The sequence below is a fragment of the Rhinatrema bivittatum genome, chromosome 12 (genome assembly GCF_901001135.1).
Source record: "Rhinatrema bivittatum chromosome 12, aRhiBiv1.1, whole genome shotgun sequence".
In the NCBI taxonomy this organism is placed as follows: Eukaryota; Metazoa; Chordata; class Amphibia; order Gymnophiona; family Rhinatrematidae; genus Rhinatrema; species Rhinatrema bivittatum.
The window spans coordinates 23,293,024-23,318,971 of NC_042626.1; the positions used below are offsets into that span (position 1 = coordinate 23,293,024).

The following is a 25,948-nucleotide window of genomic DNA, read 5'->3' on the forward strand; positions in this document are numbered from 1 at the left end:
CACAAACCTTTCACCAGAGTCCATGGGTTTGAAAACTGACCCCCCAAAACTTCCAATCGGCCGTTCTTCCTGCTGAAAATCCCAGTCTTAATGTGGCATTAAAGTTGAAATCCAGTCTCAGGTGTCTTACACCCCAGCGGGGCCCTGTGTGAAGTGTTAACCTTGTGGTCTCTGCTGTGTGCAGGCATTCGTGTGCTGGACGGGCCCCTGACGGACAGCATGGAGGCCATCGCGTTCAACAAGCATTATCAGATCAATGATATCTACAGCTGCAGGTGAGAGGCTGCCTGGGCACCAGCTCGCCTTGGCTCTTAAAGCTCTGCTCCTGCTTTCTTCAGCTTCTCCCTCCTTGACAGGGGTGCTGACCTCAAGCGATGGTCCTGGGTGTGCCTTGCGTTAATCCTCACTTTCCAGATAAACAGCACCTACCGAATTATAAAGGCTGGGAGTCTTGTCCTGTAAGCCCTGATCTCCTGTCTGCTGTAAAGCAGGGCCACTAGGCGCCGCCTGACTTGGGTAGAAGGAACCTGCTTGGTTTGTATGTGTGGATGATGTCTTGCACCCTTTCAGGGTATACACTCAGTCCTACCCTCGTGTGATTTGCATTTTGTTTTCTCACAGCTGGGGTCCTGATGATGACGGGAAGACGGTGGATGGTCCGCACCAGCTTGGAAAGGTACAATAAGCACAGCCAGGCCTGCATCTGCCCCCCCTTTGTACGCTTCTCCCTTATTATATCTATTTATTTATTTAAAACCTTTGTAACCCGCAGTTCTCGGCGAGTGACAGTACAATACCCATAATAAAATGAACACAACATAATAAATGTAACACAACCTGTTTGAAGTCACTTCTGTTGTGGTCCTCCAAAGTCTAGATGCACACTTGCAGTTTACCTTTCAGCAAATGTCTCCCCATCTCCCCCACCAGATGCTGCCGCGTCACTCGTTGCCAGCTGTGCACCCTGCCGCCAGGTGGCAGCTCTCCCTTGCTCTATGACTGCCTTCTTATCCCGCCTTTGCATGAGTTGAATTCTTACGCTTTGCTATTCCTTGGGGGGGGGGGGGGGGGGGGGGAGAATGCCTTCTATCTTTTGGCATCTCTGGGATTTCTGTACATTTGCAAAGCAGGGTTAGGTGCCGCAGTCGTCGTAGGTTGCAATGTCACTGCCCCGGGGCAATGCTGGGACTGAAAACCAGCATGAAATACGTACTACACCTGACTGCAGTCTTCTTGTGTGCAGACAGCCCTGCAGCATGGGGTGATTGCAGGACGCAAAGGTTTCGGAAGTATTTTTGTTGTGGCAAGTGGCAACGGAGGCTTGTATCATGACAACTGTAACTACGACGGCTATGCCAACTCCATCTACACCATCACTATAGGTAACGTGGAAGCGTATGTACCTCTGTCTGTATCGTTACCATTGGTTATGTGGCTCCATCTGTGATGGCACTATAGGTAAAGTAGGCCCATGTGTAACTCGGTCTTTACTAGCACTATAGGTGACAGGCCTGCCTGTCACCTATAGCAGCGGATTTCTGCAACTCCACCTTAATAATGCTTTATGGCCTTTTCCTCCAGGAACTTGTCCAAACCTTTTTTAAACACAGCTACACTAATAGTTCTCACCACATCCTCTGGAAATGAATTCCAGAACTTAATTAGGCGATGAGTATAAAAATATTTTTAATCAGTTTTAAGTGTATTATCTAGTAACTTCATTGCGTGTCCCCCTAGTCTTTGTTCTTTTTGAAAGAGTAAACACCGATCAAAGTTTACTTGTTCTGCTCTACTCTATTATATCTCCTCTCAGCCATCTCTTCTCCAAGCTGAAGAGTCCTAACCTCTTTAGCCTTTCCTCACTGGGGAATTGTTTTATCCCCTTTATCATTGTGGTTGCCCTTCTCTGTACCTTTTCTAATTCTGCTATATCTTTTTTGAGATGTGGTGACCAGAACTGCACACAGTACTCAAGATGAGATTGCACCATGGAGTGATACAGGAAAATTGGTTCTTACCTGCTAATTTTTGTTCTTGGAATTCCACAGATCAGTCCAGACAAGTTGGTTTTGCATCCCTACCAGCAGATGGCGGCAGAGAATAAAAACTTTTCAGGCACTACTACATAACTGTGAGTGCCACCTGCAGTCCCTCAGTATTGACCAGTTCCCAAGTCAAGATCCTTAGTCTCAAATTTAACATTACTCCCCATGTAGGGAGAGCAGAAAATCCAAGTTGGAAAACCTTCAACATCAATGACATACATATCTACAATCATCGTAAATTAAACCTTGCAGCCTCAGCATCCAGAAGCAATAACAGTCTTTCAAAAGGGGAGGGCTTCTGGACTAATCTGTGGTATTCCAGGAACAAAAACTAGCAGGTAAGAACCAATTTTCTTTTCCTGTTCATATCCCAGATCAGTCCAGACAAGTGGGATTTATCCAAGCTCCTCTGCACTGGGTGGGAACCCGAAAGACCCACATGCAACACACACTCCCCAAACATAGCCTCCTCTGGCTCCTCAACCTCGAATCGGTAATGTTCGGTAAAAGTATGCCGTGAAGACCAAGTCACCGCCCGAAAAATCTCCTGCAATGATATCAGCTGATACTCTGCCCAGGAGGCACTTGTGCTCTAGTCGAATGTGCATGCAACCCCTCCAGAACAGTTCGACCCTCACAGAGATGAGCCGAAAAAATCACTTCCTTTTAACCATTGCACGGTCATAGCCTTGGAAGCCCTACCTCCCTTCTTTGCTCCACTGAACAAGATAAAGAGATGATCTGAATGTCGAAAACTGTTAGTGACCCTAAGGTAACACAACAGAGTCCTACGAACATCCAGCAAGTGCAGTTCCCTGTACGTACCAGGATCAGTCCAGACTCCTGGGTTTTGCCCCCCCTCTAGCAGATGGAGACAGAAGTTTATAAACAAAAAACTCCGCCTACATATAGGCTGGTGCCACCTACAGTCTGGCAGTATTCTTTGGCAACAAGGAAGGAACCGTATGCAACAAAATCCCATTGTCCAAAATCTGGGATCTCTAAATGACAAGGCTTGAAGCTCCAAAATCCGCCTGGCTAAACAAATCGCCACCAAGAAGACGGCCTTCAGGAAGAGATTGTTCAAATACGCCCTTCTCAATGACTCAAAATGGTCCACACAGAATCTAAAGTGCTAGATTAAAGACTGAATTTTAAAAGGGCTGCGTGCGGTGGATGGGACATGCGTGCGCCGCAGGGATTCTAGAACACCCACAGCCACGCGTGTATCTGCTCATACATGCACAAGAAAGCCTTTTGGGAAAAGTGTGGGCCGGGACAGTGTCCCACTGAAATGCATGCATGCAGGCAGCCAAGCGGCCAGGGCAACCTGCTACTGCTCTGGAGAGCAGGTAAGTTTATAAAACAAAAAAATTAGGTTAGTTAGCGAGGTTTCAGGGGTCGGGGTTAGTAGGGGAAAAGGGAGAAGCCAAGTAAATAAATAAATACTTCCCCACTTTTGGCTGCTGGCTGGGGGAGAGAAGGCCTCAGAGGGAGCAAGGGAGCCAGGGCCCCTAGCTGTTACCCTCTCTGGATGCTGAGGGCTGAGCCAATTCAGGGATCTCCAATCCCCTGCTCGCTCTGCTCTACCTGAAGGATGGCCCACAAAGGAACCTAACACCCCAGGGAGCTCCCACAAAATCCATCATGCGCTCTCTTCTTCTCCTTTATTTTACTTTCTAAACACCAGACTGCAGGTTTTCACCTCTATCTTCTACTGTAGATGGAGAAATACTGAGTTAAGTAGCAGTGCCTCAAAGGTTTTATTCTCTGCCTCTGTCTGCTGGTAGGGATGCAAAACCCACTTGTCTGGACTGATCTGGGGTATGAACAGGAAAGAGGCATTATGATATTCTCTGTTCTATTCTCCATTCCTTTCCTAATAATCCCTAGCATTCTGTTTGCTTTCTTGGCTGCGGCTGCACATTTCAACATATCATCAATGGTGACGCCTATATCCTTTTCCTGTCTGGTGACTCCTAATGTGGAACCTTGTGTTGTGAAGCCATAATTCGGGTTACTCTTCCCTAAGTGCATCGCTTTGCACTTGTGCACATTACATTTCATTTGCATGCCCAATCTCCCAGTTTTGCAACTTTGAATAATTTGGTGTCATTGGCAAATTTGATCACCTCACTTGTTCCCATTTCCAGGTCATTTATAAATACATTTAAAAAGCAGTGGTCCCAGAACAGATCCCTGGGGCACTCCACTATTCACCTTACAAATCATCCTTGGGGATGACTGACCCCCTCAGAGCTGGGAACAGGAGTCCTGATTTCCAGCCTGCCAAAATAAAGCAGAAATCTGTTTGCTGTAACCCTCACTGCATCTTGGTAACTACATTACAAGGAAGGGGGCCTATGAAGTGGTGACTTTCATTGGGCACAGCGCAGGAGATAAGTCAGCCCCCGTGGGAACTCTGCATGCAGTGAGGTCATGATGCACAGTGGTTCTCTCTGCCACAAGTCTGAGAGTTTGTCACCTCCTGTGGGCCTCCAGTACCGAGAGCTGCATGTGGATTTGGTGCAGCGCGGCCTGACATAGTGTGCTCCTTGCAGGTGCGGTAGATGAAGTTGGACACATGCCGTTCTATGCAGAGGAGTGCGCATCAATGCTCGCCGTCACCTTCAGCAGCGGGGATAAACAGCTGAGAAACATCGTAAGTAGCAGATTTCACAAGCACAAAAGAGAAAAAGACGTGGCAGGCAGGGTGGCTGCTCTCCCATCATGGGCAATGGGCAGCATCCCCCATTCTAGCATCGCAGCTTTCTCCTGCGCTCCAGGCGAGCGAGGGAAGATTGCTAGCGTTGCAGTCTGAAAGGAGGCCTTGGCAGCTTCCTGTAACTCAGCCATCATCTTTTCTAGCCCATTGTTCAAAAAGAAATGTTTCCTTTAAGGAAAGTGCTGGAAGTGGTGATTTTTGTTTCTCCTGGCCATCAGCCATGTGAATACTGTCTCAGGAGTGTCTGAGATAAACAACTACAACACCCCAGTTATAGCAGAATAAAAAAAAAACTAAATAGACACATACGTTCCTTAGTGTAGTGTTCAGCACACACCTCACTCCTGCCCCGCAGCACCCCTGCTGTTCCAGTACCAGTGCACCTCACTCCTGCCCTGCAGCACCCCTGCTGTTCCAGTACCAGTGCACCTCACTCCTGCCCTGCAGCACCCCTGCTGTTCCAGTACCAGTGCACCTCACTCCTGCCCTGCAGCACCCCTGCTGTTACAGTACCAAGGCCCCACACACAGCTCTGCCATTGCATCTCACTCCTGCCCTGCAGCTCCCTTGCTTTTCGAATACAGAGGGAGAAGAGTTCACCCTCTTTCTGGCCATGTAGGAATGCTTTGCACAATCTTTTCAATTTGAGAATTAGGACTCTAAGCAGCCCCCTTTCCACAGGAGAAAGTTTCTCAGAACATGGGATGTTTCTATTCAGAATCTTTCTCCAAGAGCTAGGAGGGACCTCCCATGATTGAATATCTAATTAATATGGAAGAGGTTAACTGGGTTCTTTGGTATTTCAATACCCACCTGCTTAGAATGTGGATTATAATTTGGGATAACGTTTTGGGAGCATGGGAGGGATATGAGGAGGCAGGCAGGGTTGAGAGACTTACTAACGTTTTATGTCGGTTTTCTTCTTGATACTGATTTTATTGGGTAGGGAGAGGATTGACAGTGTTTTAGAGGATTGACAGTGTTTTAGAGCAGCCAACAGGTACACCCTCCCACTCAAACAGGTCATTAAGAAATTCTTTACAATCCAGGATTACAGTGGGCTCTGGTAGAATTAGACCTGTGATAAGGAGACACACAATGTACCAAATGCAAAAAGAACAAGCCCTCTCTATATTAAAAACTGAGGAAGTTCTTGAAAAAAACATTGCAGTATTACCAGAAAAGAGAGAAAAAACACAATGCATGCAGTATTTCAAGATCCATAACCAAAAGAAAAATCTAATTGAGATGGATAACTCTGTCAACAGTGGCACAACTACAAACAGAAAGAGTAAAGTGAATAACAAATCTCAACTAATATCTCATAAGGAGTCCAGGAAAAGCAATAACCTTAAAGAGAGTACCTGGAAGGCTATGACCACAAATGCTCATAGTTTGGGAAATAAAATCCCAGATCTGCAGGCCCTAATGGCTGAGGCAGAATTGGACATTGTTGCTATCACAGAAACATGGTTCACAGAATCTCATGAATGGGATACAACAATACCAGGCTATAACTTGTTAAGGAAGGACAGAGAGGATAGAAAAGGGGGAGGTGTGGCTCTTTATGTCAGAAACAACATCCAAGCATCTGAGCTACAAGGAAGTTGGGGTAAAGAAGAAGCTCTATGGGTCGACCTAAAAAAAGATGACGGAGTGTCCATTTATATTGGAGTGGTTTACAGGCCTCCAAACCAAAAGGAAGAGCTGGACAGAGATCTGATTGAAGACATCCATAAGATAGGTAAGAAGGGAGAAGTGGTGATCGTGGGTGACTTTAATATGCCAGATGTAGACTGGAAAATCCCCTCTGCAGAAACTAAAAATAGTAGAGCAATAATGGATGCCATGCAAGTATCTTTGTTCAAACAAATGGTGTTGGAACCCACGAGAGAAGGTGCTATACTCGACTTATTGCTCAATAATGCAGATAATGTCTCAGATGTCCAGGTGGGCGCCCACCTCAGCAGCAGTGATCATCGAACGGTATGGTTTAATATCACTAATAGAATAGGGAAAAGAACCACAAAGACCCGAGTTTTACAGTTCAAAAACACAGACTTTGAGGAAATGGGAAAGTACCTGGAGGAAGAACTTAAAGGATGGGAGAACGAGAGAGATGTGGATCAGCAGTGGACCAATCTAAAAGGAGCAATCACCAAGGCAACTGCTCTATATGTTAGAAACATAAAGAAAAGCAAAAGAAAATTGAAACCTATCTGGTTCTCAAAGGAGGTGGCTGACAAAATTAAAGCTAAAAGAACAGCATTCAAGAAATATAAAGGATCCCAAAGGGAGGAGCACAAAGAAGAATATTTGTATCAACTGAGGGAGACGAAGAAAACAATCAAGTTGGCAAAAAATCAAGCAGAAGAGAGGATTGCCAAGGAGATAAAAAATGGTGACAAAACATTTTTCAGATACATCAGCGAAAAGAGAAAGGTCCAAAGTGGTATAGTGAAATTGAAAGGTGGTAATGATCAATGTGTGGAGACAGACGAAGAAATGGCAGAAATATTAAACGAATACTTCAGCTCTGTGTTCACTAAAGAAGACCCTGGAGAAGGACCATCTCTACACAACAAGAAACTGGAGGGAAGTGGAATAGATGAAAATCCTTTTACAGTAGAAAATGTGTGGGAAGAGCTAAAGAACCTGAAAGTGGACAAAGCCATGGGGCCTGATGGGATTCATCCAAGGATATTGAGGGAGCTCAGAGATGTTCTGGCGGGTCCGCTGTGTGACCTGTTCAATAGATCCCTAGAAACGGGAGTGGTGCCGAGAGACTGGAGAAGAGCGGTGGTGGTCCCGCTTCACAAGAGTGGGAACAGGGAGGAGGCTGGCAACTACAGGCCGGTTAGCCTCACTTCGGTGGTGGGAAAAGTAATGGAGTCTCTGCTGAAAGAGAGAATAGTGAACTATCTACAGTCCGGAGAATTGATGGACCAGAGGCAACATGGATTCACCAGGGGAAGATCCTGTCAGACAAATCTGATTGACTTTTTTGACTGGGTAACCAAGGAATTGGACCAAGGAAGAGCGCTCGATGTCATATACTTGGATTTCAGCAAAGCTTTTGATACGGTTCCGCACAGGAGACTGGTGAATAAAACGAGAAGCTTGGGAGTGAGTGACAAGGTGGTGACCTGGATTGCAAATTGGTTGACGGACAGAAGACAATGTGTGATGGTAAACGGAACCTTCTCTGAAGAGAGAGCGGTTTTAAGCGGTGTACCGCAAGGATCGGTGTTGGGACCGGTCCTGTTCAATATCTTTGTGAGCGACATTGCGGACGGGATAGAAGGTAAGGTTTGTCTTTTTGCGGATGACACTAAGATCTGCAACAGAGTGGACACGCCGGAAGGAGTGGAGAGAATGAGACGGGATCTAAGGAAACTGGAAGAGTGGTCGAAGATATGGCAGCTGAGATTCAATGCCAAGAAGTGCAAAGTCATGCATATGGGGAGCGGAAATCCGAATGAACTGTATTCGATGGGGGGGGAAAGGCTGACGTGCACGGAGCAGGAGAGGGACCTTGGGGTGATAGTGTCTAATGATATGAAGTCTGCGAAACAATGCGACAAGGCGATAGCAAAAGCCAGAAGAATGCTGGGCTGCATAGAGAGAGGAATATCGAGTAAGAAAAGGGAAGTGATTATTCCCTTGTACAGGTCCTTGGTGAGGCCTCACCTGGAGTACTGTGTTCAGTTCTGGAGACCGTATCTACAAAAAGACAAAGACAAGATGGAAGCGGTACAGAGAAGGGCGACCAGGAAGGTGGAGGATCTTCATCGCATGACGTACGAGGAGAGATTGAAGAATCTAAATATGTACACCCTGGAGGAAAGGAGGAGCAGAGGTGATATGATACAGACTTTCAGATACTTGAAAGGTTTTAATGATCCAAAGGCAACGACAAACCTTTACCATAAGAAAAAAATCAGCAGAACCAGGGGTCACGATTTGAAGCTCCAGGGAGGAAGATTCAGAACCAATGTCAGGAAGTATTTCTTCACGGAGAGGGTGGTGGATGCCTGGAATGCCCTTCCGGAGGAAGTGGTGAAGACCAGAACTGTGAAGGACTTCAAAGGGGCGTGGGATAAACACTGTGGATCCATAAAGTCAAGAGGCCGCCAATGAAGAGTGGGTGACTCGCCAGAATGATGGCTACTGCCTGGAGACAATACCCTTAGTCAATAAACATACACATGGTTACTGTGACTCCAACATCACTCTAAGATTCAACAGCATGAGGAAATGTGGAAAAAAGGATTTGCACTCACAATGACGGGAGTAGCTGGCTTGTTACGGCGGTTACTACCCCAAACCAAATATCCAGATTACTACCTCCACCTTCCTCTATTCCTGATGCCTTTCAACTAGCTTGATCACTCCATTCTTATACTTCACTTTCAATGCATATCCAGCATAGTTCTCTGCTTCAACAGCAGGGGAAAAGAAAAACTGTTACTTCACACATCCAGCAGAGCTCTCTGCTTAAACGGCAGGGGAGAAGAAAAAAGGGTTCGCACTCACAAAGCGGGGAGTAGCTGGCTTGTTACGGCGGTTACTACCCCAAACCAAATGTACCTGATACTTCACTCTCGACGCATATCCAGCATGGCTCTCTACTTCAACGGCATCGGAGAAAGACTGATACATCACGAATTTCCAGCATAGCTCTCTGCTTCAACGGCAAGGGAAAAGAAAAACTGATACTTCACGCATATCCAGCATAACTTCAACGGCAGGGGAGAAGAAAAAAGGATTCACACTCACAAAGCGGGGAGTAGCTGGCTTGTCACGGCGGTTACTACCCCAAACCAAATGTGCCTGATACTTCACTTTCGATGCATATCCAGCATAGCTCTCTGCTTCAACAGCAGGGGAGAAGATAAACAACCAATAAGGGCTGTATAACATAATCTGGGTAAAAACAAATAAGCATGGGTGTAGCTTGCTTATTGCGGCGGTTACTACTCCTACTACCTCTAACTAATCAAGCTAGATATTTCACTTGGATGCAGCTCCTCCACCGCTCTCTACATTAATGGCGGGGGTGGAAGGGAATTAGAACCAAGAGCTAAGAGAAACAGATAAGTATGGGAGAAGAAATGAGGGAAGCTTGCTGGGCAGACTGGATGGGCCATTTGGTCTTCTTCTGCCGTCATTTCTATGTTTCTATGTTTCTATGTTTATACTTCAAATATGCTGGAGCCTGGTAGACATAAAACACGTGCACCAGGGAATTGTTTGCTCTGTTTCTTTTAATAAAAACATTTGAATATTAAAACAGGTGAAGTAGCCACAGCACCAGCGAGTTATGAATTTTCAGAGGCGAACACCTTGGGAAGTTTCCCTTTGAAAATTTGCTGTCAAGACCGGCGGGTACAAGTCCACATACATTTTGAAACACACACACCCCCCCCCCACTCCCTTATACTGAGCGGGCCAACAAACTTAACTTCTTGGGGGACATGAGCTGAATTCCAAGCCAATCTCAAAAGAGCAAATACTTGTCCTCGATCTCTTCTGCAGCTTGGGATCTGATTGCTTGTGCTGCCTTCTGGCTGCCTGTGTCCCCTTTCTTTCTCTAGTCACTCACACGAAGGACCCTCTGAAGCTGTATATCTGGCTTTCCTTGCATGAAGTCCATTAACCAAGCTGAGGAACTCTGCCATCATCCATCAGTCTCCTCCGAGCAGCTGCTCATAACATGGAGAATGGGAGCTGCCTCCGAGATTGAAAGCTTTGCTTGCTTCATCTCTCTGATTTGATTTAGTTATTTATTTATTTTTAACAGGTTTTGCTTCCTGTTGGTGAATGCCCCTTGCAGAGTTACAAAGTCCAGGCGCTGCTTAATGCTACAAATTTCTACCAGGAATTTGAGCTTTTAACTGGGCTGATGATAACTTTGTATTATTGTAAAGAATTGCCAGAGAGTTTCAGAGAGAAATTTTGCTTCTTTACTCTGTGCAGTTGTTAGTTCGTGGTTTCCTTTTCTTGCTGTAGTTGTGATTGAGCAGCCTTGCTATTTGCATTTAAATACAATCGAATGTTAGTGTATACCTTTGGGTAGGCAAGAAAGAACCTAGACACAGTGTCCGGCTTAATTATACTGAAGCCATCCGTGAAGGACCCTGCTCTGCCATGTGCTTTTTTTTCTGAAGTAGGGATTTCATTCTCTTATCAAGATTCATTCATAAGACACCGGAAGGATTGAGGTTGATATTTCCCCCTTCTCCCCAGCTAAATATTGCACAGGTAACTTCTTGGCCAATCAAAATTTACCTGGGGAAACACAGGCAATGCTGGAGGTATTCCTGGCACATGGTTTCATTTTGTCTGGGCAAGTGCTGAAAGTAGGCCAGGTAAGTGAGCAGACAGATACTGCTGGGGGCCTCGCTGGGAAGCAGTTTCACTTTGGGCAGCTCAAAGTTAACTGGCTATGTCTGGTCAGACAAATACCTGTCCTAAAACTATTCAGGGGGACACCTAACTAACGGCCGGATTCGTTAAGACTTTTCTCCCGTTTTGGGGCCGATGCAATATTGGCGTGCAAAAAACAGGCACTCGTGATCGAGTGCCTGTTTTTTCCCACCTGCCTCTCCCGGGTGCGCGATGCAATAGGGTAATGAGCTGCCGTGTAAAAAAAAAAAAAAAAAAGGAGGCGCTAGGGGAAATTTGTGGGATCCTAGTGCCTCTTCTGCATCGGGCACCCAGGAGACGTGGCTGTCGGTGCAAGTTAGGAAAACGGACGCTCAATACGAGTGTCCGTTTTCTCCATCTTTTTTTTTTGCATAAAAAACATGCACAATATACACGGCTTGGACAGTATCGCATCCCAGTATTGCGTAGGTCTAGTGCATGCAAAACGCGCGTCCAACCACACATTTAGCGGCACGCTGACCTGAGCGCCCAATATTGCCTTGGCCTGCATGTGTCTGTGGGGAAAACCCTTAGTGAATCGGGTAGTAAGTGAGTTCTGAATATCCAGGTAAAGTTATCTAGTAACGTTCCAGCGCGCCACTATCTTACTCTGGAAGGATTGAACACCTCAGGAAAAAGCATCAGAAAATTCACCAGAAGAGAATTAGCTGCGTGCGCTTCTGAAATCTCACTTATTTAGTAAATATAGCTCACTAATCCTAAGTACTGGCTCTTACAGATTACAACCTAATTACATATATACATCTGCCATAAAAACATTAAGCAAATCAACATTTATGCATTCTTGGGGATTTCAGTCCTAGGACCTCTAATCATAATGTAAAATATGTGAGAACCAAAGCAAGGTCCACTGAGCCCAGTATCCTGTCTCCAACAGTAGTCAATCCGGGTCACAGATACCTGGCAGATCCCATAAGGTAAGATATCCACTTCTTAGTTCTCTGCCTTTTATTCTAGCAGGGTGTTTTCCATGCATGTTTTGGGTGAGGAGGTGGTGTTGGGATGGTCGCTGTTTTGATTGAAGGATTCAGTTTGAGGTGTTCATCCCTGGCGTTTGGGTCAGAGCAAAAGATCCCGTGTAACTTGGCTGTGTATGATGGAGCTGTGAAGGTAGTTGCATCCGCCAGTTGGTTTTCTATATACAGATGTTTGTACTTGTCCATAGTTAATTGAGACTGCAGTGTCCAAAAAAAAAGTTAATTCTTTCCATGGAAAGGTATATTTTGAATCTGAATATGGGATAAAATGAGTTGAAGAGGGTTGTATACATGCTTAAGATTCTCTTCTCATGAAAATATTATTAATTACTCTTAATATCTAAAAGGTTTGGTGTGGTATTTGCTCAGGAATGCCTCTTTCAAGGGCCTCGTAAAAAGGTGCCAACTCGGTGCCCAGAACAATTCCCGTAATCTGTAAATAGATGTTGTTGTTGAAGCTGAAGCATTGTGTGCATCATCTGACTAGGACACCGTCCTCATAACAAGATCGCAGCCACTAGGTGCTGCTGAGGGAGATGACAGACCACTCCACCCCTGGTTCATGTCAAGGCCCCTGCATTAGGATGAAAAGGGCAAGCTCCGCGTGAGTTGAAAAACATCCGATAACCTGACTCGGTTCTCCTTATTCTTCCTGGCACCTGCATCCAAGCTGAGAGCGCCTTCTCACCGTAAAGACGTTTTCAGGAGTCACCGGGTGCAGGTGGCTTCCAGCAACCCTCTCCAGCCACCACTGAAATAGTTACGAGTCTCTGACTGAATTCATTTAGGGGCCGGCTCCACAATTCATGGAGCTCGATGCTAGAAAATCCAGACATGGCGGTAAAGGAGAAATAACACAAAAACAGCCTTGCTAATAAAAGTGGCAGTCCCAACCGGCTGCGCAGTGCTACGTAAGGAGAGGAAAAAGTGCCAGAAATACAATCTGAGACCAGGAAGATGTGGCAGAAAAAGACAGATCGAGTTCCAATTGCCTCGGATACCACTGCCTTGATTGAAATAAACTTCCAAGCTCACTTATGTTACCCCTTATGAGCTCCAGAAGGAAAGTCTCTTTGGCACAATGGAAATATGAAGAAGAACACCAGCAGTGAATTTGAGAGAGTACCCGGCAACTTCCTGGCTTAAGGATAAGGTTTATTCTTGCCATGTGCAAATTAAACTCGTTTGGGCGCTGAACTTTGAATTAGACACTTAAAGGGCCAATATTCCCATGATTTATTCAATTACGTTTGGGACTGAGCTGGACAAACCATGAGTTTTCATATTTACCACATTCTGAACTTATCCGGATAACTTGCAGGCATTCTGTGGCAGAGATTAGTTAGCCGGATAAGTTTATCAGCAATGTCTCGCTGAATAGCCCGGTAGTTCAGCTCTTCGGAGGGATAGCTGTGTTAAGTCTAGTGCAGCAAAAATGACCAATTTATTGTGGCATGAGCTTTCGAGGGCAGGGTCCATTTCGTCAGATGCACCTGCCTCTTGTCATTTTTTAATATCTCAGATAACTTTAGCCAGATAACTTATCCGTTCCTCGTGCTGCTGAGCGGTAGAGTCCTAGATTTTTTTAAATGTAAGGTTTTTCCCTATTTGGGAGCCTAAAAATCAGCTGAAAGTGGGGCACCTAAGTTAGGTGCCTAAATTTGCACTAGGTTCTCTTCTAATATTTCGGCTCACTGCAAACTAAACCATAACCTCCACTTATAAATCCTATTTACAGAATGTAAAAATCCATACAAATGCCTGCCTGCCTGCCAGCAGTAAGCTTTTCACAGCTGTATAAATGTTTACAAATGCTGTCCAGTTGCAACGGAGTTAGTATCTCATAAACTGGGTCGTTTCCCATCATGGGAAGAACCGAATGCAACCCCGGCACGGAGCTGCCTTTCCTCCTGAGTCTCCTACCATTAATATTTTCCTGTACTCTTCAAAGAGTGCAAATTGCAGCTGTTAACAGCTGACAGCCCCAAGGTGCGCAGAGACTGCTGCAGGAGAAATGAGTGCCCTTGACACAGGCTGCTGTGATATCAGCCCCCGGCTGAAAGGACCAGGCCAGCTTTCAGCTAGCCACGCAGAATCAGGCCCTCCCCCTGCATGCCGCAGTTTTGTCGCTGATACCAGTGGAATCTAAAGCATTGTTACTACTCTTCGTCCGAGTACCGTTCTGCCTGTGCCCTTTACTGGAATACAGATCAGCAGTGGCCTGGTACCCTTGGCTGTTAACCACAGACTCCTCCTCGGAGTACTAGTTCACGTGTGCTGTTTCTCCGTTCATCTTCCCCCCCCCCTCCCCCCCCCCCCCCAAGTGCCCTAAGAGATGTGAGTATCTGCGAGACGAGAGTACCTTTACTGGGCACCACGTAATAACGTCACAGCCTGATCTTTTCCAGAGCACGCACCTGACATTTTATGTGGTCGCACCAAACGTCATAACTTGGCTGCACAATTTGGACGTTAATTTAAAATGTTGCAGTCTCTCTCTATATAATACGATAAAAAGTAATATCACATAGAAAAGCCCTGCTAGTCATACATGGACTTATTTCATTGCAGCAATATATGATACTATTTGTAACGACATAATCAGCATGGACCAATTGGCACCAATGTATGTAATGTAGATTGCAACGTTTGGAAAGGGGGCTGCTCCCAGGGTGAAAGTGCATCCAGCTTAACAGTCTAATAATAACAGTAGCAGATTTCTGCAGCGTGCATCTTACGCTGTGTGGGAAAGTGACTGTTCCAGGTGACAGATGACCACCGGGGGGGGGGGGGGGGGCTTGGCTTCGTTTTGGACAGGTTTGGTTTCAGACGGTCTTGCCTCTTCGCCTTGTTTGCTTTAGGTGACCTCCGACTGGGATATGATGAAGGGAACAGGGTGCACGGAAGGGCACACAGGGACGTCAGCTGCTGCCCCCCTGGCAGCTGGGATGATCGCTCTGATGCTACAGGTGCGACCCTGCCTGACCTGGCGAGATGTGCAGCATATTATTGTCTTCACAGCTACTAAGGTGAGAGAGTGTGCATTTTACACTCCCACGTATATATGTGGGAGTGTCCACGTCTATGGTTTGCATTTAGCCACGGTTATTTTGGGGGTTGATATTGAAAGGGTGGTCTTGTGTGCATTTGTACATGACTCTGCTGTGCTTGCCCACATGATTAGCATTGTACGAGATGAAGATCAGGCTCAGGTCTTGTTTTGGGGGCTCTGTTTGGTGTTTGGATGTCCGTGTTTAGTGCACATGGATAGCACGGCTGATTTTGTGGGAGCAGCCCTAGTCACTAGCGGGATCTGCAGACCCTGAAGATGCTGAGAGAGCCCTCAGGCCCTGCCTTATACAGGCACGGAGCAGCTAAGATTTTGGTGCCAAGGAGGTGTTTCACGGCGCTGCCTTTTGGAGCTTGGCTCTGCATCCCGGGCTTTACAGTAGAATTGAAGCTTCAGTCCTGCTTGGCAAAGGACAACTTTTTCCACAATTGGAAAAGACAAGAAAACTGAAAATAATAAAGGATCTGAGAACAGGAGGCTAGAAATCCGAGAGGCATTCACTCGCTGTCAGCTGGCTGTGGGTTATTTAGTTGTACATTAAGGAGGGTCTTCCAGGCTGAAGAAGCTGGATTCCGGATTTGGGGGGGAAGGGGGAGGGACTAGAGGCAGCTCATGCATTTCCATGCTCATGAGGATGTTTCTCATCCCATGGATAATCGAGATTCTTTCACCAAAACCCACCCCCTCCCCCTCTTTGTATGGTAGTCAAGTCTTCTAGTATTCTGTCCAAAATTAAAATAGTTGCATTATCAAACTCCTCCCCTCCCAAACAAAGTGTTGCACAACTGCTGACATCACCATTTCATTTGAATGGGTGAAAACCAAGTGAGCTGCGTGGGGTAATGGCTGGCAGTAAGTGCCCTGTGTGCGAGGAGTTGTTACCTGCCGGTGGAAGAGGATGGTGTATGTAAGCGAGGCTGATAAACTGCTGTGTCGTTTCAGTACGACGACCGCTCGTCAGACTGGGAGAGGAATGGAGCCGGCTTCAGCCACAGTCACAAGCATGGCTTTGGCTTACTCAATGCCTGGAGGCTCACCAATGCTGCAAAGGTACTGAGCAGGAGACGACGCCACCCTTCCCATTCTGCCCCGGGGTTAAACTTTATAGCCATTTCTCTACTTTTGGAATAATGGTGCAAAATTTAAAAAAAAAAAAAAAAAATCATACCAAGGACCCTGAAAAGTTATAGGTAGCTTCTGAAAAATAGAAATTGATGGCAGAAGAGGACCAAACGCTCCGTCCAGTCTGCCCAGCAAGCTTATGCTAGCATCCGTTGTGCCATACAAGTCACCCCCTTACTTAGTTTCTCAAACCATCAAAGTCAGGGCCCTTTGTTGGTTGCTGTCTGAGTCCAATTCCTCTTGCTGTTGAAGCAGAGAGCAATGCTGGAGTTGCAGCCAAAGTATCAGGCATTTTGGTTAAGGGTAGTAACTACCACACCAGCAAGTTACCCCATGCTCTCTTTTTCTTCATTCCCCTCCTCTAGCGCCTTTAGGGATCCTCAGTGTTTATCCCTTGCCCCTTTGAAATCTTTCACTGTTTTTGTCTCCACCACCTCCTCCGGAAGGGCGTTCCAGGCACCCACCACCCTGAATTAAACCCATATTTACCTCTCAGATTTGTTAGTAACTTGCAAAAAAGATGTGGGATAAACACAGGGGATCCCTAATGGCTAAAGGATGGACATGAAGAAGGGGTAACCTGCATAGAGCGGTAGTTATTATCTTGCTGGGCCGACTGGCTGGACCTCTTGGGTCGACTTCTGCCATCACTTACTTTTGATACTATTAGTTTAAAACAAATTGGCACTTTTGAAATGTCAGAAATAAATGTTATTGGTACTGCAAAACCTCAGCAGGAGTCCTTATTAATGATTCAAGTGGCATTAATGGTGAAAGTTCAACAGAAAACTTTTGAAGCCACCTGGTTAAAGAGGGCCAGATGTAATAAAAGAGACGTAAACCATGTGAGCTGTATTTCAGCGCACATTTGCTTAGTGCATGTGCTAAAACAAACGTTACTGCACACTAAACATGTCAGGATCATAACCAGGGTTTCTGTGCATAGAAGCTGTGCTCTAAGAGTTGTATGTTAGGAGCCCAAGTTACGCTCCTGGGTTGTAGGTACAGTACCTGAATTAGGAGCACAAATTTATACTTCTGACATAGGTGCATAAAACATGAGTTAAAAGCATAACATTTGTGCCGGTGGTTTGTGCACAAAAAAAGCCACACAAATCCTGTTTTATGCACAGAAATCCCGAGTACAGCCCCAGGAACTTTACTCCTCCTCTGACCAGCATTAAAGAAACACGAGCCGAGCCTCCGCACCTCTCTGCAGTGGGGAGCACTAGCTAATGTCTTGCTTAACAGAGGATCTGCATGGAGCAGCGTTGAGCTGCGCGCACCATATTTTGTGCTCGGAGCTCCTTGCTCCATTAGATCCTCGCCCTGACGTGCATACAGCCTAGCACACCTTATTACATCAGGGCTAGAGAGAGAGAGAGACGGGGAATCTCGGGAGCTCAGTGCCTGTCTTTATTCTCACCCATCTTCCCCAGGTCTGGGAATCTGCCCCTTACTTAGCTTCCTATGCCAGTCCAGCATTCAGGGAGGACCAGCGAATTCCCCTGATCCCTGGAAGGCTGGAGAGCACGTGGAACGGTAAGTGATACGCTACCCTTTACTGCCAACGAAGGCCGTGCAAGCCAGAGTTTGGAAGCTTATGCCTTTTATTGCACCAATTACTCTTAATTCAGAGCCGATGCCGTGCATGAATTTCCATATCCTGTCTGTTCCTCTCCCTGAGTCACAGCTGCAGAAGAGACCTGTTTGGTCTGTAAATATACGAAAGAATCCAATCCGATTACTAGAAAGGAGAAATTTGGGAGTCTGACCAGGGAGACCGGGCTCTCCTTGGCATGTTCACGGGAGGGGATAGGCAAACGCATGCAGGAGAGTTTTTGGCAAAGGAAGAGTTAAATATTTGGGGGGGGGGGGGGGGGGGGTGACGCTGCTTGCTTTCTGCTCTTCACAGTGCCAAGCTTTGCTTTTCCGAGAAAGTATTATTTAAGCTCTCTGTCTGTCATCCGTAATAAATTGGAGTCTTGTAAAAAAAAAAACAACAAAAAAAAAACAGAGCAGTCTTTGGGAAGTCAGTAAGATAGAAAAACTGCTGAATGTTTCTGGGCTGCGGCCCAGCCTGTTAGGCTCTCCTTCACCATTTTAGGTAATGTTGCTGCTTCTGATCTGGCCGGCCAGCTAATTCCTATCTGCCACCCGGCGAGAGAGCCCCGAACAGGACAGAGCATGCATTTCTTTCCCTGTAACCTCCTAAGCATCGTCTGAGCACCACGCTTTGCACCTTGTGTAATATTAACAAATACCTCTGCAGATTGATAACCTACATTTTTCCTCCTGTTGTCGTCACTCCTCCTTTCAGTTACTGTTCGTAGGTTTATAGAGCAGGTTTTCCCTGTAATAACCAAAATGAGACCGCACGGCCCACGGATCTCTTTGATTTTGTGCCCCTCGCAGAGGGCTGAGCGCAATGACGCGTGCAGACATCTATCAAGGAGGCATTTGGTTAAAATACCAGTAAACTAGGCAGTGTATCCCCATCCAGCTAATGTGTTCCTCGGGACTGAAGCCAAGCTGCTGGGCATGCGGAAATGTTTTGGAATCCAGGATGGGCGGTGCTGCAGGGGCTGGGCCTGGCACTGTAAACCCCATCCAGCAGAGGCTCCCAGCCGGTGTGCATGGGGGAATCTCAGGTGCACCACGAAACTTGGTTTTTTTAAATTTATTTTATTTTAACTTTATTCTATACCGTCGTTCAGATGGCTACTGTCACAACGGTTTACAATAAGGCACATAAAAATGTGGGAGGGAAGGAATAGTGGTGATGCAGTGGGGGGGAAGAGAGAAGAGAAGGTGGATAGGGGATGGGATGGGGGTGATGCCAAGGGGATGGAGGGAAGAGAAGGTGATGATGCCAGGGGATGAATGGGAGGGAGTGAAGTTGATGATGTTGTATCACAGCATAACGAGCCAAGTGCTGGGTGTGCCACGATATAAAAAAAAAGGTTGGGATCGATGCCCTGCCAGATGGGGTTGGGGGTGCTGTAACCCATCTGTCTTACACATAACAAGGGTATTTTTCAAAAACGGGAAAATCGGCGAGTCCTTGTTACCTGCAGACTTCCCACGCAGTTTCAAAGTGAAAGCCCGCGCTTGTTCTCCCCCGCACAAAGTTGCGCCTGCTGCTGGCACGGCTTGACTTGCAGAGATGTGCATTCGTTTCCTCCAATTCGGCGGTCCGTGCGTACCTCGCCGACTTCCTAGTACCCGCGAGAAAATGGATAATGGGCATGTATCTGATTATTAAAACTACACGCATACTATGTGTTTTCCTGCGTGTGCTCGAACGTCGCGAGGTACGCACGGACCGCCGAATCAGAGGAAACAAATGCACATCCCTATTGGCTCGTGGATTTCCATGCACGTAAATCAGACTTTGTCCCAGCGCTGCACTACTTCCCCCTTCCCCCCCCCCCCCCCCAGGAATGCACGCACAAAAGGACACGTGAAATCGAATTGTGTGCGCTCCAAGACTGGCACGTTCTCTAATGAGCATTGCGCACACACACAAAACTGAATTTGTGTGAGCACTTTTGATTTTTAAAAGCGTGCGCAGAAATTAGCAAATGTGATCTACGCCGTGCAAAAACAAACAGGTTTAACTTTCTGCGGGGGAGGGGCACTGTGTGCATTGGTTTTGGATAATTTTTCAAAGTGGACTTTCTTGCGCAAGTCCACTTTAAAAATGGAGCAACTTACACGTTCTATATGCTGACCTCCTTAGGCGGGCTGTTTGTTAAATCACCCATAAAATGGATATTTCTAGTCGCCCTGTCTTGAATCCAAAAGTGATTTACAAGAAACAATACAGTAAATAATCAAAAAAACAACAATAATGCAGCAGGCCAGGACCTTGCAGACCCCCTCCCCCCGTCTCGTATAATTATAGTGTCAGGTTTGCCCCTGCAGACCGCTGCATCTCATCTAATGCATCAGGAGGAGGAGGAGCTACAGTGCCAGACTCGCCCATCCCCCACCCCAGGCCCATGTATGCATTGGATGGATGGGTTACAGAATCTGGCCCAGGTCCTGCAACACTGCCCCCCCCCCCCCCCCCCCACATCCTAAACTACATGGATAAGCTTAAAAGTACACATTAACATTATACAGGATGGGGGTAGCAGCAGGGTCTCGACCAGGCAACCTGCTTATCCATCTGGTGCAATTCATGGGATAGGGGGGTACTGCAGGGGATGTGCCTGGCAGTGGACCAGGCTTCTGATTCATTCTTGCTTCACAATATAAAGGAATTTACATTGGTTGCTGATAGTTGACCATAACCAATTTAAATTGCTTATGTTGGCCTTTAAGACCAGGAGTGGTCTTGGTCCTGAATATCTGAGAGACTGCCTGGTTCCTAATGACCCCAGTAGGTCACTGAGATCTTCACAGGGTCGCCCGTTCAGTAAGACAAGAGAGGCCATCGAGCACATGGGAAAGGGCCTTTTCAGATGTAGCACCACAGTCGTGGAACCCGTTGCCTTTAGAAATGAGGACAGCTTCAGACTTTAAGCACAGCTGAGGCGTGGTATCAAAACATGGCTGCTTAGAAAGGCTCTTCCTGTTTATTAACTCGCATGTTAGATGGGTGATTTTTTTGAGAAGAGACACAAGATACTGGGTTGGGTTTGTCTGTTGTTTATTTGTGCTTCTTTGTGATGTATTAATATGTTTGTTGTATTATGCTGATTTTATTTGGTGTATATCACTTTGAGGTAAACCAGGAAAGCAATTTATCCATAAAAGGAAATAAAAAATGTTGGGGAAAGGTGGCTGGGAACAGCATGACCCATCCGCCTGCCGCATTGTACATAATGGGGGAGCTGCAAAGGCTGGTCCTGACACTGCATCGTAGCTGATGCATGATATGGTATTTTAGAGGGGGGGCGGGGGGCGGTAGGGCCCTGACACTGTATCCCAGCTGATGCATGATATGGTATTTTAGAGGGGGAGCGGGGGGCAGTAGGGGCCTGGCACCTTATCCCATCCATCTTGGATGGTGTTGTGGATGCCGGTGCTCACACTGTAACCCATCCACCTGCCGCATTGTACATAATGGGGGAGCTGCAAAGGCTGGTCCTGACACTGTATCCTAGCTGATGCATGATATGGTATTTTAGAGGGGGGGCGGGGGTCGGTAGGGCCCTGACACTGTATCCTAGCTGATGCATGATATGTTATTTTAGAGGGGGGGGGTGGGGGTCGGTAGGGGCCTGGCACCGTATCCCATCCATCTTGGATGGGGTTGTGGATGCCGGTGCTCACACTGTAACCCATCCATCTTTTGCATTTTATCCAGAGAGGCTGCAGGAGCTGAGCCTACTCCATCTATCTGATACATTTTATGTGTTTAGAGGGGAGGGGAGGGATCTGGGCCTGGCACTGTTAACCATCCATCATTCTCCACCAGAAACTCTTACATGTGCACTCTCTCTCCTGAAAGGCTTCCTTTGCCTCCTCATCTGCTAGAGCTCACTTTCAGCTGACAGAAATTAAGTTATTCTACCAGAAAACAGGATACAGTACATTTTGTCTTTTTTCTGACTCAAGTATGCTCAGAATGTTTTGGAGCTCATTAGAGGTCGTGTTGCAGAAGTTTGATTTCTCCAGGGGCTGATGCATTTCCATAGAAGGAAATCTGCAGTTGAATGTAGGGTAGCTAACGAGCAGATGAAATGCCCGAGGAAAGAGAATTTGTAAAAGTATTTTTGCAGCAGTGAGCTAGTCGGAGATGCTTTCTCATCTCAGGTGTCTTGAGAACCAGCTCAAGACATTAACCCTTCCATGGGTCTAGGAGAAGAGCAGTCGAGAGCAGAGGTTATAACATCTGGTTCTGTGTCTCTGGTCTTATCCCAGTTAGAGGTGCCTTGTTCATGTCGTGTGTTTGCTACAAATGCAAAACATTTTATTGATCCATACAAAAGATGTAATTTTATACGAGGATAATAATTAGGACTGGAGGGTTCTAACAGCACAGTAGCCCAGCAAGCACGAGTTATCCTCTGCACGTGTGCTGGTATGGACTAATTTCACCTGCCAATCTCTAACCACTGCAGTGACAGCTGCGGATCTGGATCTGTCCGGCATGAGGACCCTGGAGCACGTAGCGCTGACTGTTACCATAACTCATCCGTGCCGTGGCACTTTGGAAATCAGCCTTTATTGTCCCAGTGGCATGTCCTCCTTACTCGGAGCCACCCGCAGCATTGACAGGTATAGATGTCCCTTGCTCTCAGGTCTAGCGTTCCATACAGAGAGCATCCTGTAGTGGCAGGTTATTCCCTGTTGTGCTTTCTCTTGTTTGGCAGAGATGCCAGTGGCTTCCAGGACTGGACGTTCTCCACAGTGAGGTGCTGGGGTGAGAGAGCAGAGGGAACCTACCGAATGGTCATCACTGACATAGGTGAGTGTGATCAACTTGTGGCTACTGACTCGTGCCAGACTGGCAAACAAAATGCTCGAGATGCCATGAATATCCTTGCCTGTGAGGAGGGTTTCCCATATTTCAGATATGGGTCTCCTGTTTTCCAGGTGATGAGTCTCTGGAACCGGGGACGCTGAAACAGTGGCGACTTCTGCTCTACGGCTCCTCCTGGACCCCCGAGGAGGTGAAGGAGAGGCAAAGGTTAGTAAGAGGGAGCCGAATGAAGACCTAAGAGAGAGGCCTGGGGAACATTTTGCTCCACCCCTGATATCATCTGTAGTTGTGCCTTTCCCAACCATAGGCTGTGCCCCGAAGTAGTGAATTAGGATCCAGTCTTGACATGTGAAAAATGACAAGAATTCTTGTGTCATTGTAATAGCGGAGCTGGTATTATGGAACTGTTTACCTCTTGAATGCCGTGAAATTATTGACTACAAACTCTTCCGGAAAAAGCTTAAAGGGATATTATCTGTTTCAAAAGGCATTTTCTGAGTAACTTAAACATTTTCTTTTTAATCTGAATTATGTTTTAAGATTTATCGGTCTGTTTTGATTTATTCGTTCCATGATTTGTTGATGTTTTAAGTTCCTGTGCCAGCAGCTTAGCATGGTTTTACTGTTGCGAGAAGTAATGAGTGGCACCTTGTGTTAGTACTTCTGCCAGCCAGGCAAGGAGAGTCACTGCCCGGCTCATTCTCTGGCTGCATTGCCAAAGAGGGGAGGTCATTACAGGCAGGCTAAGCTGGAGCAAAATTTGGACAGACAGGGACCCTGTGCACTCGCACGCCTTACTGTGCCATAGGGATGTGCATTCGTCACATCGGTTTCAGTGGGTGTGCACCTACCTCGCCGACTTTCTAGTTCGTGCGGGGGAAACTGAGATCATGCGTGTATTTTTAATAAAGAGATACTCGCATGCTACCCATTTCCCCACGTGTACTAGAGAGTCGGCGAGGTGCGATGTGACACATGTCATACGAGCTCATTTATTTGGTCAGAATGTGCCATCTTAAATGTCTTTACATACAGAGTTTAGATAGCAGAGCTGGTCACTGCTCGTGCAGTCTTGTAGCAACACCCAGAATGTTTTAAGCCGGCAGCATGCAAAAAGGTTCTGTGCTGCACACAAGGTTTTTTTCTTTATTTCTGGCTGTGTGTGAGATTGTTCTCTAGCATAGAGAGGGGCAAGCTTCGCCTCGCCTTCCTTTGCCGATATCAAGTTCTTAGTGCTGCTCGCTTCCTTTCAATCAGGTTAGTGGAGGAAGCAATGGGCGGACGGTATCTGAACAGAAACTACTCCCTGCCTTGCCCACCTGGATTGGAGATCCCAGAGCAAGAGGCCTACATAATCACAAACAACACCCTGAAGGTAGACGTGTGGATGTGAGCGACTTACAGGACCCTGGGGAGAGAGGGAGAGAGAGAGTGTTTGTGTCACACCCAGAACCTTGAAGATAAGTCTGTGTGCATATGTACATTCTCACCCAGATCTATATAAGATCACAAGATCTCCTGTACTGTAATCCTGGTGTCAGTCCTGATCCACAAGGCTTTCTGTCTCTCTGCATATTGTGGAGCTGGATTATGATGGCTGACAGTAGGAGACACTTTACAGGAATTACTTTGGGGCACAGAAATTTCGGTTGAAGATAAGAGAGGGAACGCTGGGCTGAGTGCTTGGGTTTATCTAACATGTTCTCCCCTTCTGCTTTCTCAGACCCTCATGCTCTTCGGCTGCTTTGCCGGGTTCTGGTCTGTGTACTACATGCTGGATGTGTACCTGACTAGGAAGAATGTGGACTGCGGGCTGGCATGCAGTGGCTGGTCGGGGAGCAGCAGGCGTCACCGGGCCCTGGAGGCCGGCACAGAGACGGAAACCGTCCCCCTCTGCGGGATGAAAGACGGCATCATGGAGGAGATGGAGAATGAACGGGAGGGGATCTCCCCCAGCACGGAGGCACAGGGGGACTGGAGCCTGAAGCCTCCCAAACCCTACAGACACAGCACCTCTTCAGGGCTAGAAATTCGGAGCCAGGATTTGATGTCTGACTTCCTCCTGCCCACTCAGAGAGAGAGCCAAGACTGCTAGCTGTATGCCAACAGAGGCGTGAGGGCATTAATCAAAAACTCTCATACTTGGTATTTCCTGCCCCAGAATGAACAAAGAACCTTTGCTGCTACGTTTAGTATTTCGTCGGCCCACTAAGATGCATCAAAGGTGGAATGGAATTTTAAAGGTTCTTAATTTTGCGATAAGGATGACTTTTTTTCCAGCCACACCCTGCATTATACCAGTAGGGAGCCTGCCCATTGATCTGAGATTGCAGCTTGTACCACCCTAGGAAGTGGGGGGACGACAATATCCTGCCTGTAGGGAGTATTACGGGGATCAGAGGAAGAGAAAGATCAGGGCATTGGTGGTCTCTTCTCCAAATGCCTCTCCCATGGCAGGCAGGACTGGACCTGGTAAGGCACCGGGGTCTAGGTGCAGCGCCAAGTGACAAAGAGGCCACCCACTCCTTCGAAGTAGGACATTCCCAACAACACTTTTACAAAGCCTGCTTTAGAAAGACGCAAGCATTCTAGCATGGAAAGAATTTTAAAAAAGTATTCTCCCCTTCCCCTCCGAAGGACAGGATGGTGCATACGTATTTGGGAATCGTGTTGTAACTCTGGTTCTTCCGTACTGGGGCAGAATGGCTGTGATGATGTAAGTGGAGGAAGAGGCTGACGGGACAGGCTCTGTGGACGGTCGCTCCCAGCTCAGCATCTCTTCCGGGTGAGCAGAGCCAGCCTTTCCTGGGTCATCTCCCATGCTTTTTAGTCTTACCTTATCATTGCTCCCCCCCCCCCCCCAAAAAAAAGAGAGATCCAGCAAGCTGGCATCAATTCTCGGATGGCTTCTTGCCTTGCCGATGCAGACCTGTCCAACTATTACCAGCCTAGCACGACACTGGTGGTCAGATCCTCCCTGAACCCTCCCTCAAACAACTTTGGGGGGTTTGGGGTTTTTTTTCAATATTTATGAGAAACAAAAATAATAATTTTAAGTAATTATGAGCATAAAATATAAGGAAATTGTATAGCATTCAATAAAAACAATACAGAGGCTGGGTG

The 25,948-nt window shown here is 46.8% G+C and overlaps 1 protein-coding gene across 1 annotated transcript in view; it reads left to right on the plus strand.

The window, feature by feature from the left end:
* PCSK7 (proprotein convertase subtilisin/kexin type 7) overlaps positions 1-25,684 on the plus strand; it is a 40,862-nt gene extending 15,178 nt beyond the window's left edge. The window contains exons 6-17 of the mRNA XM_029573322.1: positions 185-275; positions 622-676; positions 1,244-1,382; positions 4,607-4,707; positions 15,059-15,226; positions 16,210-16,317; positions 17,829-17,931; positions 22,464-22,620; positions 22,716-22,810; positions 22,939-23,032; positions 24,083-24,200; positions 24,549-25,684. Coding sequence (XP_029429182.1) covers positions 185-275; positions 622-676; positions 1,244-1,382; positions 4,607-4,707; positions 15,059-15,226; positions 16,210-16,317; positions 17,829-17,931; positions 22,464-22,620; positions 22,716-22,810; positions 22,939-23,032; positions 24,083-24,200; positions 24,549-24,920 — 1,601 coding nt within the window. The 3' untranslated portion in view covers positions 24,921-25,684. The remainder of the gene's footprint in view (positions 1-184; positions 276-621; positions 677-1,243; positions 1,383-4,606; positions 4,708-15,058; positions 15,227-16,209; positions 16,318-17,828; positions 17,932-22,463; positions 22,621-22,715; positions 22,811-22,938; positions 23,033-24,082; positions 24,201-24,548) is intronic.
* The last annotated feature ends 264 nt before the right edge of the window (positions 25,685-25,948 follow it).